Source organism: Poecilia reticulata, chromosome 6, assembly GCF_904066995.2.
Source record: "Poecilia reticulata chromosome 6, P_reticulata-male-v2, whole genome shotgun sequence".
NCBI classification, from domain to species: domain Eukaryota; kingdom Metazoa; phylum Chordata; class Actinopteri; order Cyprinodontiformes; family Poeciliidae; genus Poecilia; species Poecilia reticulata.
Window position 1 is genome coordinate 29703681 of NC_088835.1, and position 20984 is coordinate 29724664.

Here is a 20984-nt window from a genome sequence, read left to right on the forward strand (position 1 = left end):
ACAATCTGCAGGGATATATCTGTAATACTTTTTCAGGGCCAAGTATGTGACGTTTCTTTACATAATTGTTTAAAAGAAGGTCACCACAGCCGAATGAATGCATGGCTGTTGCTTAGTAACCAGTGTTGGGATGGTTAGATACCACCCTCTGGTGTGATTTACTGACATAGTTTTACTTGTGACTTCTTCAGAAGCAGGGCCGACAGAAAGTAACATAACAAAAACACAGAGCAGCATGAAGAAGAAACGGTTTTTCTGCCGTCGCTGAGCAGAGGAAGCAGGATAAGGAGAGCAAAGCTATTTCCCATAATGAGGGATATAATGATGGTTTTTCTTAAAAAAAAAAACAAAAAAAGAATTTTAAAGTTTCTTACACCAATTTACAGCTGCAGCATAACCACCTTCAGAGGCACTGCTGCATTTAAAGTGGATGTTCTGAACAAAAAGTCGAATTCAAAATCTGTGGTAAAAAACTGAAACTGCAGGTTTTCTTGCCTCGGCATGGACTGTTAAATATTGCCAACTCAGAGAATTTAGCCACCTCATGTGGCATTTTGACATCTTTCTCAGTGAGAGTACGTGCATGTTGTGTGATCGCCTTTCTAAATTATGGCCGTGTCACAAAGGCAGGAATGTAAATCGCAGATGGAGTGTACAGTATGTGCATTGTGGTAAATAGGTCAGAACACTCAGGGCCTTTGCACACAAACACACAGAGGTGGCTTCAGGCGGGACCTACTCCTTTCACACAGCAGCGTTCTGCTTTCTATGGAATAAAAACACGCATTACATGCATGTGTGATTACCAAACCTGCACCATGCATAGAGACGTCTCCAAAAGAGCAGAAAGCTTTGACCACAGCTGATCTCTGGGTCACTGAAACATCACCAGATTTCTGGGGTTTCTCAGGAATGATGCACAAACACACGCTTATCAACAGTTTGTGTGGTCTGGTCATGTGATGTCTGTCCTGTCGTTTGATTGGCTGGGCACTATGCTCGGCTGCACAGGCCACAGCATAATAGGAAGTGTGCATCAATTTTTAATGTGACATTTAACACACACACAAAAGCGATAAATAAGCTGCAACTAAAAGGTTCATGTCTGAGTTCATCATCAGTTTGGACACAATTCTTATGTTTTCACCACTTTTTATTGGCTTTTACCCCAAAATGATGCCTAAACTCTTCTGTGATAATATATCCACTTAAAAAAAAAAGAGGATACCAATTTCAAAAATGCCTTTAAGTTCTTCACTTCTTCTCTGCTCACTTTTTTGTTGGGTAAGTACTCCACCTTCTCCTTTATTGTACTGTAAAGCTTTGATTTGATTCCTGTTATGAATTAAATCATCTGGGCTTCGGGACATGTGAACAACTCAATGGTCTGAGATTTGCAGAAAACCAGGAATTTAATTAAAACAAGAGTAGAAAGAAGAAAAGATGTGAACAAAGACAGATGTGCTTTGTTGTGGTTATTGTTGTTGTTCTGTTTGAACCTTTAATTTTCCTTTATGGAAATCTGATATGTGATTTAAAAATATGCAACTGTACGACAAAACAGTTAATGAGTCAGATCTTTAAATGGTTCTGCTACAAACAGCAAACTTATGTTTAATGTGTACAAGCTCTTCTGTGTCCAACTAGCAGTTATTAAATCTGAGCAGACTAAAAAATGTTGAATAACTTTTGACATTTGGTTACTTTGTTCATATACTTTACTACCGGAAGGTTAAACTATTCTTTCTTATTTTATTTTTAGTCCTTTCAAAGGATAAAATATCCTGACTACTACTTAGCATTGTGATTTTCTGCAGGACCAGAAGTGTTTTCATCTTTTTCTAGATTTCCTGATTCTTTCTCAATATTGGTGCCAATTGTCTTCAGAGAGCTCACAGTAACTTGATCATTTACATCAGCCCTGTTAATCCGCTTCTATCAAACTGCAGATAGTTTGTCTAGAAAGTCTGGTTTGTTTGACCACACAAGCAAATTCAGGTCCGCCTCAAAACCTCAGAGTGAAGTCTGATGCGGTTTGAATGCATATGTGAACGCCAAGCACACCGGAGGCTGCTCCAAAAGCAGAAAAAGGACTAAAGCACAAGGCATTCTGGGTAAATACAAACAAAACTAATGCACAAAATGGCTCATAACCTTTTACCAAAGACAAAAGAGATTTCATACGCCTCTAAAATCTGACACCACTCTATTTTTGTTTACACTTCATGAACAAGAAAGTTGTGTTCAAACCTCTGACTTCTTCAGAGGTTTTTGTGCCGTTTTCTTCAGAGGCTGTTGATACAGCGCCACCACAGGTGAGGAGGGGTTATAGCTTGCTCAAAGTTCTTACAGGAGAATAACCAATCAAAATGACTGTTTCAGGAAGAAGGCAACCACAGGAAGTAAAACGCCACCCAAAATGCGCTCACAAGTAGAGAAGAAACTCGTATCAACAAACCTTGAACCAAACCTCAGTGAGTCTCTAACGTCTGATTTGTTGAACTCTACATGAACAGATTTAGAAACATGGACGTACTACTGCGCTGAGTCGTTGAGCTGGTACTCCCGGGCGCGGCTGAAGCACTCCTGGATGCCCGAGTCGGCCCACAGGCGCATCATGGCGCCCAGCAGCTCAGCGGAGTACGGCTCTGTGTCTTCCATACGACTGACGACGTCACACACCATCTTAGCGTCCGCCTGCAACACAAACACAAAAAAGAAAACAACCGGTTAGCATGCTGCTAGCTATTTCTGAGGGACTGATGAAAACACCTCAACACAGCAGGACGTCTACCCGTTCACTTCGACAAATAATAACTGATGAAGTGTTAAATATAGCAGAGAACAAGGGCAAAGTTCAAACAGGGAGAATAAATGACATAAGCCCTGAAAACAGTGGAACATGTGCTATTACTGAGCAAAACCACCCAACAGAGCTGCTCTTACAGAGGCGTCACTCCACATTTATTTTCATCACTCTTCATTGTGGGCAAACCTTAAAAAAATATATATATATATATAACAACACTGGACATTCAGACTGAAGTGGCTGTTTGAAAGCTGCACATCCAGAAGATCCAGAGGGCTGGAAATAGACGCAGCGCTCTGGCATCTCGCTCAGCCTGGCGGAGGTTTGTTTTTAGGCTGTTGTCATGCAGCTGTGATCCGGCCGCGCTTCCCTTCAGGGCCAGAGGCTGCTGATCAGCTCCGGGCTCCTTCCACACAAAGACGCCCCAATGCAGCACTTCTCACCGAGTCACAACATCATAAACTGCTCATATGATCGCAAACACCCGACAGTGTTAATCTGCTACACTTAAAACATACAGATGTTTATGTCTTCATATTCATGGTTTAGGTTAGAAGAAGCAAAACATCACGAAAAAAGACAATATTGATAGATTTTCTTTTTAAAATCAGCAATTTGGTTTTGTACTTGAAATGACAAGCCATAAAACTTGATTAATAAATGCATTCAGTACAGGGTTAAAGGTTAAAACCACCCATAATTCATCCGTTTTCCTTCAAAGCAGACGTTCGTTCGTTGAATCATCTGAAGCGGTCCTGATTAAAAACTTCTCCAGGTCTTCTGGGCATTTTCAAAAACCCTTTATTGAAGTTTGGATACATTTTTATTCACTTTCTGTCCAGATTTCATACTTAACCATGAAACAATTTGATGGTCAAGTTCCACTCCTGCTAGAAGTGAGTTATTCAGTAGTAACATGTTTTGTATCGCCCGTGGAAGCTCTCCTAACCTGTTCCAGGACTAATTATAAGTCACCATTAAATCACAGATTTCTAAAAAATATTTGGAAACTCAGTTTTGCATTTACTTGTTATTTTGCTTAAAATATATAAATCTCCAACGGTAAACCTGTAATACTTTTCAGGGTACTGTATGTCATGTTTCTTTTTACATAATTGTTTAAAAGAAGTTTACCACAGCCAAATACATTTTTTTAAATTAAAAAATTCTCTTAATTTGATAAAAAATCAGATTTTAAATGTGTATGTTAATGCATTTGCTTACAAGAGCTTAAACATTGGGATTTCTGTCAGCAGACCTTTTTTTTTACAAAAAAAAAGAAATTCTACATCGTTCCGGAATCGTTCAATCCTCCCTCTGCTTCCTTGACAATAAACATTCCTGGATTAATCCGTTTTCCCCACACAAATGTAAACGTCAGCAGTAAAGGCGATCAGATTTACACAGCTTTTGTTATCTGAGTCAGTGATGCTTTAGATTTACAGACCACAGTGAAAAAGCAACAGAACATACAGCAGGATATACTGTGTTACTATAAATGTGAAATAGGAAACCTGGAGAGCTCAGCGGTAAAATAAAGACATAACACAGCGACAGGAGATAAATATCAATTAAGGAATGCATTAAAATCCACATTAGACCCAGTAACTGCTGTCACTAAAACAATACATCATTAAGCTTTACATCAGAGAAGTCAGCATGAAGCCAGTGGAGCGGTATAGTGTGTCAGATTAGAGCCGATTCTCATCGAAATGTAATCATAGCCAGACATTATAATTAGATTGTGCAGCACTCAGGCTGATATTACACCACCTGAAGTCAAGGTCTGTGTGAAGTCTGACATTCTACAAAATTTACCAGCAAAGTGACTGACGCTGAGCACAGACTGAGCGCTGTGGTGATTTAAACACAGCCGCTCTGATGAACTCATGGGTTGCACAGTTTAACCCCAAATCAGAGCCACAAGCTGCAAACGGCTTAATAAGCAGGTTTTCTTTGTTCTTTTGCACTTTTACCCTTTTCTGTTGCATCACTTCATTTGCTGCCTCTAGATTATTAACAAAGGTTTGTACCATCATTACACTCCAAGTGCTTCTTTACTGAAACTCTGCTCCCAATTCAACTAGTTTTGAACACTGCAAAAACATAAACAAGTATTTTTGTCTAGTTTATAATGCAAATATGTTAATACACTGAAAATAAAATAAAACTTATGAGTTTTATTTTATTGTTTATTTCATTCAGTCAACAATAACTATAAATGTAACAACTAAAAGACGAATTAAAGCAGAAATAAGTATAAACGTATAATATATGCCTCCTATTCATATAAAACAAAATGAAGTATTCAACTCAAAAGACTATTGCAAACATATTTCAAATATATAGATAAACAAAAAAACTGTCAAGATTATTCTGTAAACTGATAGTTTTATTGAAAAGCATCTTTCTATTGTCATCAAGTCACTTTTTATCAAGATATATTAGCTTGTTTTAAATAATTCCTTAAAATTGATGAAATAGTTCTAGCTCCACTGGCAGAGTATTTCACTAATAACATAACATTTTTCTCTTGGTATAAGTAGAATTAGAACTTTTTAATCAATATTAAGGAATTATTTATTTATAATACCCTTATTTCAGATATTTGCACTACAAACTAAACCAAAAATATTTAAGATTTTGTGTTTTTGCAGTGAAGCTGCTGCAGAGAAACAGTTTTCTGAAGTTTATATATATTGCATATTTCAGCGAGAAGACAGTTTGATGTCACCGAATCTGTAAGTGTGTGTTGTTTAACAGATGATAAAACTCTACATGAAGGTTGTGCACATGAACATGGAGATGATCCACCTTCAGCTTCGATTACAACACATGCATGACTGTGATGAGTCTGCAGAATGCAGCGCTGCATCATTCATCTGCTGCCAGCATGCGGCTGAGTGACGTCTGAGATTCTCAGTTATGTTCTGGAGCGCCTGGTCGCCACGCTGCTTCTAATATTAACTCGCCCCACTCTGAACCAGGGTCTCAGCTCTTTTACATACTAGCAGTTCGTGACTCGGTCGGCAATGAGCAAGGAATTAATGTAATAAATAATAATAATAAAAATCTAAAGTCGCTGACATCACCTCCTGGTAAATCCAGAGACCGGGATTCAACTCAATCAGCAGAACTTCTCACATCATTTATTCATTTTAACTTGAAAAACCTTCTGCATGATCTCACAAAGTTCAATAACAACCAGCTGAAACCTCAAAATCAATTAGCAATTTTTATAAAACAAAACCTCTACTTCTGGTGGACAGCGTAGCTTTTCAGATCTAAATTAGAACCGGATGATTTAATCAAGATGAAGCTTTAACCTGAACAGAAGGAACAAAAGGGTGAACGGGTAAAGGAGAACAAGAAAAAGAGTGGGACTGAAGGAAGGAAAGAAGAAAAGAAGGAAGGAAGGAAAGAAGAAGGTAAGGAGATGAATAAAAGGGGCATTAGAGGATGAGTAAAGGAAGGGAGGAAGGAAGGAAAAACGAAAGGAAGGACAAGAAAAGGAAAAAAGGTGAAGGAACGAAACAGAAAGGAAGAAAGGAGGCAAGTAGGTAAGGAAAGGTGAACGAACACAGGAGAAAAGTTAAAACTGAAGAAAGGAAAGAAGGAAACTAGGAAAGTTGTGGCAGAAATGACAGGATGAGTCCCAGTTGAACCAGTTGAACCAGTAGACTGGTTCATCAGAATCCACCCAGAGCTGCCGCTCCTCTTCCTGTCTCTCCCTCTTCATCTCCATGTGCAAACATGTCAGCTCTCCGCCCTGCAGCCAGCGGGCCTCTGGTCCCTCATCAGTAGTCCCTCCATCCCTCCATCCCTCCATCCTGACCTCCATCTACACTCGTCCCTCTGTAGCATTGTTCTGTCCTTCATCTGTCTTTCCGTCCCAGCTCACCGACATGTTTGTTTTGTTCTCTAATGTTCCTCCCTCTGCATCATATTTCCCCCCCTGATTCTCCTCAGAACTTCTGTCGTTCCTTCGCCTGTTTTCCGTCTCTTCTCGCCTGTTTCACCCTGCTGTGTTCGGTTTCCCCTCTGCATCTATTTTTGAACACCAGTCACATTCACCATGACTTCCTCCTCTCCTTTCAGTCAAATCTGTCTCTTCCCTGCTCGTCCTTCCCATCTCCCCTGTCAGTTCCTCTGCTCTACCCATCATGGCAGAGATGAACTCAACTGTGTTCTGTTGTGTCAAGCCATTTTTCAAACCTGACACCAAACGCTGCATGTCAGTTGTTTTTGTTGTATTTTAAACTCATGGGTAAAAAGTTGCCATTTTAGACAGTTAACATATCCTTTGAAACTAGATTCAATAGCTTACAGAGTATCTGATCATGTTATGTATCATGTTTACCGTATGAACAATAAGATTCTGTATTTGCAGATTAACCTAATTGTGGATTTTTCAGGGGAATGTAACTCCAAAATCTGCTGACTCACAAAATGTTTCATAAGCCATTTGAGAGAAACAGAAACTTACGAAACTTTGGTGCAAAGCAGCCAATCCAGAAGCAGCTTTTCTGTTCCTTGGTGCCGATTGGCTGGACCCTCAAGAGCAGAAATAAGGAAGTCTGCAAATATTATCTTCTGGTGTAGCACAAAGATGGTTTCCACTGTGCGAATCAATGCATTTAAGGTACATGTGGTGTTTGAAACATTAGAATAAACATCTACTGTTCCTCTAAGTAGTTTGTTTTGGTGTAGAGAAATTTATTTCCACCCTTTATAAATGTCATTTTTCTAAGTTTTTAAAACAGCAGTTTGGGGCATTGCTTTAAAGTCATTTAGCTGATTAGGATTGGTTTATTGAGCTTGTGCGATGTGGCAACTGCAGAAAGTTATTGCAGCAATCATCCTGAGTATTGATTTATTTTACTGTTGTGTAGGACTTTAGGTGATTATCAGCCAAAGTGATAAAAACACCTTTGCCAGTGAGTCACATTGTGCCAGAATTCACAAAGCAACATCACCTGGCTGCTGATACGCATGTGGGAGTTATATTTCCACTTAGTATTTGTGAAATATTAAAGCTAAAGCTTGTTGTCAGGCAATCGTTCTGGCCAGAAACCCAAGAAGGTAATGAAAAAAATTATCAAAAAATAAAATTCAAGCATTAAAGTACAAATTGTGACAAAATAAAGAAAAAGCACAAAAACCCTACATTTCATCACTTATAATCCAGTATCAGCCTGATCAGTACGTTTCAGCTAATTTACTCTCCAGCTTTAAAGCTCAGTGCAGTTTAGTCTCATCATGCATCATAATCAGCTTCATAAACATAATAAACTCAAACTGGATCATTCACCACTTATCAATACAGACTGGAAAAACTAAAAACAAATAAAAATATGGCCATCAAAACGCTTCCTGTCTTTTATCTTCCCATCCACTAACAGGTACCATGATGAGAAAACCATCAGGGCTGTTCACCTGTCAGATGGACCACAAGTCACTGCTTATTTTACATAATACTTTTATTGTACCATATTTGGGTTTTTGTGTGCAGGTTTAGCTTAATATGTACAAAACCTTACAGCTTCTGTACAATATAGAAGAAATCAGTCAGAAAACCACATAAAGTGGGATATTGGGAAATTTAATGCATTGAAATTCATGTCAAATTGAAAATTGTACCATTTGCAGTAAGAAAACATCAACTTCCACTCAACATGCAAAAACTGTCTTGTGACAGAGAGGAGAGTTATAATTTAATGGAACAACCAAAAACAGTTTTTGTATATAAATGTGTGGAGTAGATTATGGAATGAATAAAACGATAAACTCAAAGTACAGATAAAAAGCATCTTAAAAAATGAACTGATCTGAAAATATGTTGGCTAGAGGTCAGAGGTCGAAAATCTTCTCAATTCTCTCTATTATGATAACGATAAAATCTGTGTCACAGCAATTACAGCCCCACAAACACAAATACTGCTCTTGAAAAACATTCCCACATATAATACGCTTCTTTAGGACACCAGTAACATAAACAGGTGGCATTTGTATAATTAAACTGCAAAGCATATCTGTACTTAACCATATTCTCAAATTTGTTGATGCTTTCATTGAAAAGGTTTTTTTTAAATATAATTAACTGAAATTTATCATGACAACAATAAATCAGAATTATTATGATAATAAAAAATTATCATAATAAATGCCCACCACTAATTCTAAATACAATTTTTCTAGCAAATTGTGTAAAATTGCAAGTCAATTGGCACAACTGTTAACCTTATTATATTTTTTCAGTCTTTCCTTTGTATTGTTTGTTCAAAATAATTAGATAAATACACATAGTGCATATGGTTTTGTTTAGCAGCTTCGAAACAAAAATGAACTCCTGTTCAGGTCATTTTTACTGACTTCTGAACAATCAGATCCAGTTTTGTTCACAGTTAACGTCCACAGAATAACAAACACAGAAAGTGACTCCGCCTCTTTCAGTGAAGACATTTCTGTCCCAGAGGGACAGAAGGGGGTGAAGTGCCAGAGTCCGTGGTGTGACCTTTGACCGGGATGTGCCAACAAGTTCCTCCTAAAAGCCGAAGCTGCTTCTCAGAGTCATCCTCTGCTGAACACTGATCCCACTCAGACTGAGTGGATTTCAGCGAGCTGGAGGAAACGGAGCTCCACGTTTTCCTGCGACGGTCCTGAGTGAGCAGAGCCACACAATGCCTGAAATGGACTGAAAGTTGTGGGCTTCAGGGGGTTTGAATGGAGGAGGACACCAGATGAAACAGAGCATGAGCTTCCTGTGTGTGTGTGTGTGTGTGTGTGTGTGTGTGTGTGTGTGTGTGTGTGCGTGCGTGCGTGCGTGCGTGTGTGTGCATCCAGCTTTGGTTTGAAGAACTGGGCACTTGCGCCACAAACTCACTGCCTATCCAGAGCCAAAGCCCAGGAAACTCTTCCAACATATTAAAAAGTCACGGCTGTTTATTTTCCAATGAAGCCACGAACTGAAATTCTCCAAATATCTTTCAACACTTGTTTTTGCCACACATTCAGTTGTAAATTCAAGGCACTAGATCTAATTTCCTGATCACACAGATACGTAGTTTCAGTGAGATGAGCTTGTTTCGCTGTGTTTTGACCTGATAAAAGTTTTTCTTTTTCTAGAGAGAGAAATCTTCGTCACACTATTTTGGAAGTAAAAGATTTACAATTATAATTCCTTTTAAACAACTGTAGAAATTCAGTTCAGTTCATTTTATTTATATTGCACCAGAGCACAAACTCACCTCAAGACGAGTTGTTTATTTCAATTACAGACATTTCAGACTTGTTCTTTTTTTTTTTTTTTTTTACAGTGCTAAGAAGAAAACAAACCTGGAAGTCCTGCTTGCTGCATCTGTTGTGTAAAAACTGCAATGTGATATTTCAAATTTTGGAATGTCGCCTAAAAATGCAAATGATTCCAGTAGCAGCATTAAAACAAAATATATAGTTTCCTGTAGTGGCTGTGAATGGAGGCTGGTCTGTATTCTCACCAGAACCGCACCAGAGTTCGTTTGGAAGCAGACCACCTAAAAAAGTCGGATCAAGTCGGGTCGTTTGGCTTGAGACCAGAATTAAGTGTATTCAGTCCAGATCAACGAGCAAAACCAACTCTGGTCCGATTAAAGCAAACCAAATGCATCAGGTGTAAATACCTGAAACCCTCCCTAAAAAAAATACCAAAGTCAAAAGACCAAATATATCTTAATATACATTAAGTTTCATTTATGGGGAAGTGTTTATTTCTCCTCAGTTTATATCAAGGAAAAACATGCAACTTGAGAAGCTTTGGGTCATTTAGTTTTCCTCCCATACTCGTGTCTTCGTACTGTTATTTTGTTTTTCAGGCCGGCTTCATGCTTTTAGTCTTTAAGTTTGTGAAAAGCCACTGAGCAGTGAATAAACTGATACTCAAAAAGCAACAGAAAACACCAGAGCGCAGATTCTAAATGGATCAAAGACTTTGGTTGGATGAAATGAAAATTTACGTGTTTGTCCTTTCAGGAAAATATACTGGGACACTTAAAATGGTTGATCACTGTTTAAAAGGCACATTTATGATATATGTGAAATAAATAAACTGATTTATAACTCTCACTCATTTTAACAATTAGCAGATCTGTTTAGGAGACTTTGTTAAAAAGAAATAAGTGAAATGAATCAACGGACAGTGCAGCAAAAAAAGTTAAGATTATATTTGGGTTTCCAAAATCCATCAGGTTATATTTAGAAACAGAAAAACACAAAATTCCCCAAAGAAGACTTAAAATAAAATATGGAACGGATCTAGATCTGTTTAATAACCAGCAGGTCCCGTCATCAGACATTCATCTCATTTTTGTTTGGTATAAATGGAACTTTATTTTCGTGTTTCTAACATGTCAGCCGTTTCCTTCTCTGGTGTGTTTTACTGAGTAACTGGAACATTTTAAGAACAGAACCAGGTCATTCACATCCAGTAAAAACGAGGCGTATAAATGAGTTTAACTGGCTTTTTAACAACGCCAGGGGACTCACCAGCCAATCGGATTACTGTAAAAAATAAACCCAGCCTTTGGAGAAACTTCTGTGACTCAAACCTCCTTTGTGATCCGTTTTTTGACTCTTTGGGTCTTCTGCTGGTTCTGGAAACCATTTATTTTCCTCACACCCGTCCCCTCTCTCCCACTGTCTTCCTCCTTCTCCTCCTTTGCTGTCTGCCGGCGGAGCGAGACGCCCCACCCTTCTGCTCCGTCTTTCCCTCCCTCCTCTGCATCACGTGTCGCTCGGCTGCAGTTGCCATGGTAACCCTCCTCTTTTCCCGGGATGGTGAGATAGTCCGACTTTCCTCCTCCTTTCTCTCTCTCTCTCATCCTTCCCATCCATTCTGTTGCACCCCCTCTTCCATCTACCATCCCTCTGTTTTTTTCCTCCTCTTCCTTTGTTTTCCAATCCTAGGATGAATCTGTCCGACTCACATCAGAGACAGAGATGTCAGAGAAGCATCCGGAGTTGGGCGCACGACCTCCCTCACCCCCCGCCACCCCCTCGTTCTCTCAGGCAGTTACTGAATAATAAAAGCGATTCAATATTTCATCGGCGTTCAGCCCTCCTGCAGTCCGCCTCAGCAGCTCTTACTCTCAGACTCGTGCGCGCCTGTCAGCGTGTGTGCCATCCTTTACCGTTGCCACCCTGGCTGAGCTCCCTGCAGCCACACCCATCCCCGACCACGGAGGCGGCGGATGTAGGGAATGTACAGTATGTGCTGTTAGCGAGTTAAAATCCACTCAGGGCGGGGAAGACAGTGAGAAAAAAGAACTGCTGTTCAGCCTCACACTCAGCAGCAGAGAGGAGAGACTCACTGTATGTAATTATGGTTGTGCACACAAAGCGTGAAGGAAAGGAAGGATGCATTCATGAGATGCAGATCCGTGTTGCAGTGCAGCTTTGTGCTGATTAAGTCTCCATTACAGTTATTGATCCTGATTATTAGGGCACGATATACCGGTTTAAGTCACTGCCGTTTCAATCAGCTCCAAAACTATTTTAATTATGTTTTCTCACATCTAGTTTTTCAGCTACTGATATATAAACTGTACGCCAGCAGGTAGTTCAGGTCTTAGTTAAAAAATTATGATAAACACAAAACAAACCAACCAAGCTGTTAAACTATTTCTGTCAGCTGTTTTGTTGACAGTTTTAGAAATGAAAACATGATGTTCATCAGACATCTTTTAGATTTTGACGTCATTTTTATAAAAATGATTTCCCAGATCCCAGACGATGTTTAAAAGCTTTGATTTGTATGTTTATCCAACTCTAAGGTGGTCATAATGCTAAAGAAGAAACAAATCGCTCATTTTTTGTTTTTGTAGATCCTGATAATCTCTTCAGTCATTGTAGAATTATCCATTTCAACCTTGACTGGAAACAATCAGAAATGTGTAAAAACAAAACAAAACCTTGGAATAACCTTTCAGTTTGGAGATAGCCAACAGAAAACTACAACTGCACCCAGAAAGTATTGAAAAATCCCAACTAACTGCTACAAACATGCAAAGAGTCTAAAATTTAAAAGCTGAACTTTGGAGAAAGGATGAAGAAAAGAAAAAAAAGAAGTTTTCAATGACAACATTCATTCATTCAGAAGCAGAGTACAGCGTGTCCTCAAACGGAAAGTATTTTTTATTTTTTAGATTTTGGTAAAAGGTTGGCATTGAGTCAGGAAGGGCAAACATTTATGGATTCATAACTTATTTATGGCTGCAGAGAATTCTAAAAATATACTTCAGAAAAGCAAATCCAGATGAGATTCAGAACAGGAAGACCTGACAACAAGAACAGACGATAAAAGTAAAACAGGAGGAGCACGGATGCTTATTGGAGGTGGCAAGAAAAACGCAGAGATGAAGGATCTGAAACGGAGTCAGTGGTGACCTCTGAAGGGAGCAGTCAGAGGAAAACAAGAAAGAAAATCCTAATCTGGGCGAAAAAAATCTTAATCCACATTTTTGGATGTAATTTACAAAACTGGCTGGAAAATGTTCTCAGGATAAAAAGGAAGTTTGTGCAGATCTGCAAAACTGCTACAAAGACGTTGTAAAAGAGGAGAGGATTCACTCTGATCATAGTTCTAAAGTTGTTCTTGCTATTTATTGCCATTAGAAAAGGTGTTGCATGTAAAACCTTAATGTGACCCTCACAGCCCACCATAGATCCAGTGATTTAAAAAAAAAAATGCTGTTGTCGGTTTTACAAGGTTAAAAAAAAAAATCATTCCAATCTGTAAAATGTTGTTCTTCACTTTTATTTAATGATACATCATAAATGTAGATTTCTGGTAAATTTTCAAGCTAAATGTAAATTTTAAATTATGAATTAAATGTTGCAGAATAAGACAAGAGAAACAGTGAATAAAAAAATAACTTAATTACGTAATAATTTACAAGGTGTCATGCTTTCTGTATTAGACATCAGATTGAGCCTGAATAAACTGCTGCTGGCTATAAACTGAAAGGTTTCAAGTCATCTTTAGATAAAGTAAACTCATCAGAGAGAGAGTGTGTGTACCAGGTTTTTATATCCTTATGGGAACCTATTTCTGTCTACAGTGCGGGGTTATGGGGACCATTTCTCCTTGCGGGGACATTTTCTTGGTCCCCATGAGGAAAATTGTTGTTTTTGGTTAGTGGTTAGGTCTGTGATGGTTAGGTTTAGGGTAAAGGGTAAGGTAAGGGTTAGGTATGTGATGGATGGGGTTAGGAATAGGGTAAGGGTTAGGCTGTAGAAATTAATGGAAGTCAATGTGAAGTCCCCACAAGTGATGAAAACACGACTGTGTGTGTATATGTGTGTGTGCGTGCGTGCATGTGTGTGTGTGTGTGTTCCCCTACAAGCTGAGATCAAACCCACCAAACCAGACGAGCGCCGTCACATCCCAGAATGATGAACAAGCCGTTCACCTTCAGCCGTCATGACGACGCCCCCCGCCCCCCGGAGTGACAGTGAAAAATGCTTTGCATACAAAGTGTATTGGCTCAGGACAGCTGTCTGGAATACATCCACTTCTTAAACACACACACACATTAATACACACAGAGCAGCACCTCCATGTGTCTTTGTCAACAACGGTTCCTGAATAAAAGTCCAACAGGAGCCGTTCCTCTCTTTCTCTCCAACCACCGTCTGCTCCATCTCATGCTGGCCTGATAGTTTCCTATTAAAGATTTCCAGCTATGCGGTATTATATCACTTCCAGGCGCTTCATCTTTGGCCGGTTATTCTGCAGCTGAGCAAACCACTCAAGAAAGAGAGAGAGAGAGAAAGAGAGAGAGATAGATAGAGAAAAAGAGAGAGACAGTGTGCTTCGTTAACTATTACATGTAAAAAGCTGATCTCAGTAATCGGCCTGCATATTTCTGGAGGTGGTTTTTTTTCAGCGGTTTTGGGTCTTTCGGTTGGAAATGTGGAAATTTTTTTCTTTGCAATATGATGCAAACAAAATGCAACAAAGAAACATCCACACAACTACACGAAATGAGCTCCAATTATGGGTGGGAGTTCGCTTTGCTTTTATTTTTGATTTAAATCAACGTTAGTAAGCGTTTAGCAGCTGTCGTCAAAGGTTTCAGCAAATTTAAGTGCTAATGCAGTAGACAGAGATATTTACATCCTTTTCTTTGTCAAGTTCAAAAACATTCAAATCTAATCTGAGGTGGACAAAATAAGATCTATTCAATAAAGTTGAGGATAAACTTGAATTGTCAACACAGTGGATTGCTGGACCCCAGTCACACAAGAATAGTGAAAACCTCCAACTGCACCTTAATATGCATTAACACACACAGTTGACGCCAACACAGGAGCTGACATCCTCAGTCTCCCTTTTTCTGCTCTTGGCGGTTCAGCCAATCAGCACCAAGTCCAGCAGCATTGCTTCTGGCTGTTTCAGCTTCCAAAGTCACATTCTTACTTTTTAACATGGTAGATATTCTCTATGAAAAGCCCCCCAATAGGGAAAGATTGACCAAATAATTAGAAGTTATGTTCCATAGAGAAATCTGCAACTAATTTCAACTCAAAACATTGTAAAAGGCTGTACAGTCAGGTTCATTTACTTCACCACATTAACTGTTACAGAGCAAACAATGAACAAAAACGCATCAAAGAAAGAAGAAAACATTAAATCTGGTAATAACCAAAAGGGAGGACAGCTTCTCCGTCAGGCTCGGTTCATATTTCCACCATGATGGACAGAATCAGCATCTCCAGAGATGCTGATTCCGTCCCAAACTGAGAATGAATCTCCGTTCTGTTTGTTTTAACTCAGGTAAGACATATGAACTCCTCCACCTGTTTCAGTGACCCCTGACCCATGTGACAAGACAAGGAGTCGTTCTTTGTACCGATCTGCAGAGGCGCAAAAAGTGGGTATGCAGCGCATGCAACGCATAGGGGCGCAGCACCAGAGGGGGCGCCAAAACCCCATCTGGAGGGGGCGGCGTGCCGATTATGTTTTCCCAAACACTTCAGCGCGCCTGAAGCTCATTTACCTCAAGCTCATAACGAGGGAGACGAGGTAGATGTAGCAAGTTTTACCTTTCACATATCGTCGCCCTCCCCCGAGGGAGGCTGGGGGTGGGGTTCTGACCTGACTGACGTACCTTTCTTCCGGGGGGGGGGCGATTTATGTTTCGCATCCACCTGAAAAATGTGTAGTTGCGCCACTGCTGATCTGTAGCAGAACCTGCGGACCGACACATTCCAGCGGCTCCTAATAACTGGCTAAATATTATCTAATGGTTTTGAAAATGGCCACAATAACGTACAAAGGTTTTAGCAGTTTTTCAGTCAGATTCCATTACTTCATTATATGTCCACAACAGACACTAAGCGTACTAATAATATACTTTTAAAACATGCTCTTTGTTTTATTCTTGAAATATTTCTGACAAATAACTGCATCCTACAGATGAAAATGTGTTAATATACTTTTTGGAAAAGCTATGTTTTTCTTTATTTTACCCAAAACAAATTAAATGGTGGTTCTTTAAAAATGTTAAATAGTAGATATTCAACAAAAATTAAGTTGTCTTTTGTCAAGACATCTTAAAATTTGCAGCTCTAAACTGTTTTTAAAAATCTGGACTGAGAGAGAAATGGATTGCAAAGGATGCAGACTTCTGGTTTGCAAAAATCAACCTTCATCTTTTAAAAATGTATTAAACTGAGGAATATTTTCTTCTCCTCGGTTTTCCTTTCTCTTTTTCATTACTAAACCCCAACATCTCCTTCAACTCTTTCTCCCGGTTTCTTCTTGACGGCGTATCAGCCTCTCATCCAATCTGCTCCTCTGTCACTCACTGTCAGTTTCCTCTCCAACTTCCTCTATACTTAGCTCCAGCTGTCACCTCCTTCTGAAAATCACATCCGCAGGTCCACAGGAGCTGGCTTAACATGCACTCAACACGTCTCTGAGCTTTACACACTGAGCCGTTCACATCTTCACATGAACAGTCGCTGTTACACATGGTGAGCAGCTGTTGAATCAACACACTACCTGTGTATTTGCAGATGCCTGAGACTCATATGGTCAAATGTTTGATTTGCTTTAACATTTCAATTACTTGAAATGCATCAATTTATATTTAAAATAACATGTTTGCATTCAGCGGTCATTAAAGGAGACCTATTATGCTTCCTTGATCAGGTTAGAGATAAGACTATGGACGATACAAAATATGTTTATTACATGTTTGACACAAAATTATTCTTAGACAATGAGGTCTTAGTATAATCATACATATTTGAAAAGCAAAACTGGAGCCTCAAGCACAACCAACATGAATGCAGCAAGTAGTTTCTGGAGGGTAAGTCAATAACAAAACATTTGCTTTTTTTCAGCAGTCATTGTACAGTGAAAAAAACCAGCTGACCAAATGTGCTGGACTGGAACACAGCTTTGGTTGTTGGGTGATGGGCTGGGTTTCGCTGGTTGGTGACATAACATTCTAGACATTTTTGTAATGGCTCGTTTTCCAGGCACCGTAAAACAATAACTTATTGTCAAAAAAATGGCTGGGTGTTTTTTTTAAACACTTGGACTGTTTGTAGAAGCAGCAGAAACCCAAATGGAAGTATAAAAATGTGCAAAAAGCGAATTTTGCATCATATGTTCCCTTTACACAGCAGCCACTGGGAAGCTCCTGCTGGTTGTATTAAAGGACAGGATGTCATCAAAAAGAGAGGTTTTCCCAGGGGAGCAGTCTGCTGACATTAACCAGACATCTCTGCTGTTTGATAATGTCCTTCTGGCTGTTCTCATCAGACAGTGATCTCCACTGTCTGTCTGTACAATTGAAACTCAGTTGAAAAGTAGAAATTGTGAGTTTGTGAGCCGAGTGAGCGTCTGCAGCCAGATGTGAACAGAGTGTCAAGTCCTGCAGGCGTAGCAGCAGGTGCACGTGTCACCACAGTTCGGCAGAGGAAGGATAAAACACAGGACAAAGAGGACAAGGAAATGAGTTGAACAATCACGAGAGCAACAGAGAAGGCCTTCACACCCAAAAATTGCACAGGATGTGCTCCTTCTGCTATTGTCAACGTTTCGTTTTGCTTCACAGCCACTTTCACAGCTGCGCTCTGCGCCTGTCAGACTAGGACTCAAGTAATGCAACCTGTTCAGATTTCCAGGACTCTCAGTACCGCTGTTCCTAAAGCCAGAGCGTGTTAGTAAGATACCTGAAGTACCACAGCCAAGGTGGTGCTTTTAGCAGAAAACACAGAAAAAGGCTTACAGGATTCCGCTAATGATTTATTTATTGCCCCAAAGTGATGCTTCAAACCAACAACTCGTCATCAGACACAGTCACTGAGCCGAGCTCCATCTTACATCAGCAGGTACTTAGAACATCAAGTCTCATGAGAAACATGTTAATTGGGAAGCAAACATCTACAGTATATGGAATAACGATGATCATCTGTAAACAGGGGAACGGGTTTGCTGTTGGTTTGGCAGCTTGCTGTTAGATAGAGCAAGTTTTATCTACAATACAGGTAAAAACAAAATTTAGAAGGTTCTGGGTTCGATTCCCGGCCCGAGGTTGGTAGAAACCAGATTGTTCTGATTGAGTTGAGGTTGGCTTTCACCAGCCCAAACAAAGCAGACCATCTGAGTGAAAGGGCAAAAGTCAGCAACCCTAACAGCTCTGGTTTGACTCGTCCCTGAAAGAAGGTTTTCTGCTGTGGAATCTGTGTCTCACAGTTGGGCATCCTCTTCCCAGACACCACTGACACCAGCACACACTGAAAACAGCTCGCAACTGAAAATGCAAATGTTTTTGAACTTTAAGCTCAATCTTCACTGGTTAACTTTACTTGGTTAACCACGTAGTTAGCAGAGCATCAGTGGTAAACTGTCAGCACAACCACAGCTGGCTGAATGGTGTTTTCAGAGCAACTCACAAGACAATTACACCAAAACAGACCAAGGAATTTACAGAAATGTCAAACAAGCACAACACTCAGTTCTTACCAACCTAAAATGTGGCATCAATGTGAAAACCAATAGAGACTGACAGACTGCATGTCTTAGCAAAACGACTGCAGCAAAAACAATGAAAGGGGAAAACTGACAAAATAACCGTTTAACTCATCATAGATAACCAGTTTCAACTGGTTATCTATCATCATAGATAACCATCATAGATAACCAGTTAGATAACCAGTTTCAACTGCTCCCGTGATTGTTCAACTCATTTCCATCTACTTCCTGTTGTCGTTTTTGTGATAAATGCCAGCAGTAATCTGGGTGTTGATCATGTGACCTGTGTGATGTGAATAAAGTGTTTCCATTTCAATTTTGCAAAAACAAAACTAATTTTTGATATGGCAAAAAAAAACACACAAAAAAAAACACATCATCCTAAAGCAAAAAACAGTTTGCAGTGTCCTTTACGCAAATTTATTTTTGAAAAGTCAAATTGTCCACATATATAGTCAATGGAAACGCAGCTCATGTTTTTGCAGTTCTGACTGAATTAAAGAGTCTCAAAGCTTTTCTAGTTCTTTACAAACTTCTTGGATCAGATCTGTCATCTATCAGAGTTCATCTTTTCCAGCTGATAAACCCAAAAACAGCAAACTATTCCAGGACTGAAAAATATATTTTAACATACCACAAACAAAAGCAGCCAAACTATGCCTTGTACCTGCAGAAAAAAGCCATTGGCTCATTTCACTTCCTAATCCAGAAGCAACTCACAGCATCCAGATAGAAATGTAAGAAACCAGTTTATATTACAGAATAAATGCTCTCCATTAGGTGGCATTATTTATGTGAATCCTGTTTCTCTGCAGACTGTTCTTTATATGTTAAATCTTCATGTTGTTAAAGCATCTCTGGATACTTTAAAAACTGGCTTCACACTAACAACAGCACTGGCATATTTTTATGTACAAAGCTCTACCAGATAAGCCACCGTTTTTATTTCAGAACAGTGGGTTATGTTTGAAACAATATGCTAATAAGTCATACCATTTATTTATCACTTTATCACATTTATACAATCTAGGTATTTGGTCAGAGTCTGAGTGTAGCTCTTGAGTGAATCTTCACTCTGCTGCCAACTGATATCCTGACAGAAATCTTTTCACTCATCAGAGCTGCAGCTGAGGTCAGAGGTTAAAAAAGTCCTGGAAGCTATTCCACTCAGGAGATATTTCTGATTACGCTCCAGAGGGCCGGATCACCCAGCAGCCTCAGGGAGCTTTGGATCCTGCTGATCCTAACCAAACAGGTGTCACACAGTAATGACAAATCTATGTTTAGTTTCCACTTTTATTGTACGGTTGGAACTATAAGCATTATAATGAAAATACATTTTAGGTGAACTCATTAACTCATCATTTCCAAGAAAAATTATGGAGCATCAGTGAAATTTCAGCTTCTAAAATTCGGACTTTGAGTGATTCATTCTGGTAATTTTGACATCGACCAAGTGGAGTCCCACAGTCCAGAAACATGAACGTCGGGGAACACATTTTATGAAATGTCAAGTTCTGTGACGTTTCCCTGAATTTTACAGAATTTTTCCATCCATCCATCCATTTTCTTTACACCCTTGTCCCTTAGTGGGGTCAGAAGGTGCTGGTGGCTATCTCCAGCTAACGTTCCGGGCGAGAGGCGGGTACACCCTGGACAGGTCGTCGCAGGGCAATCGAACCCAGAACCTTCTTGCTGCAAGGCAACAGCTCTACCACTGTACCACTCTAGAGGTACCACTCTACCTCTACCACTGTGCAGCCCTTACATAATTTTTATGATTGTAAAATCTTACAGTCATAAGGTTATCCCTGAATTAGGACTGGAAATTGCTGCAGAATAAAATCCGTCTTGTTTCTTTATTACTAGTGTGATGTTGCAACATATCAGTGGCATTTCATGCACATGTAAGTTTGAGGTTCACTTTCATGAGATTAATTTCAGACAAATCATCAAAACTTAAGTAAGACTTGTGCAATGAACAGACAACATGCCAGTAACAAAGTGCCCATACATTTGGAGCAAATTCTCATCAGTGCAGACGGAGCGTTTGCATGCTGTGGTATGTATTTCTGCAAAATTACGTTGGGCTGCAAAAGTGATTAATGTAGTAGGTCAGTTTGGTGGAAAAGCAGATTCTCAAAGTATGAC

The 20984-nt window shown here is 39.5% G+C and overlaps 1 protein-coding gene across 2 annotated transcripts in view; it reads right to left on the minus strand.

The window, feature by feature from the left end:
• The window catches only part of gnao1a (guanine nucleotide binding protein (G protein), alpha activating activity polypeptide O, a), a 107296-nt gene that overhangs the window by 33702 nt on the left and 52610 nt on the right, over positions 1 to 20984 (minus strand). For both annotated transcript variants that reach the window (XM_008412506.3, XM_008412507.3), the window contains exon 4: positions 2537 to 2697. In XM_008412506.3, the coding sequence (XP_008410728.1) occupies positions 2537 to 2697 (161 nt within the window). The remainder of the gene's footprint in view (positions 1 to 2536; positions 2698 to 20984) is intronic.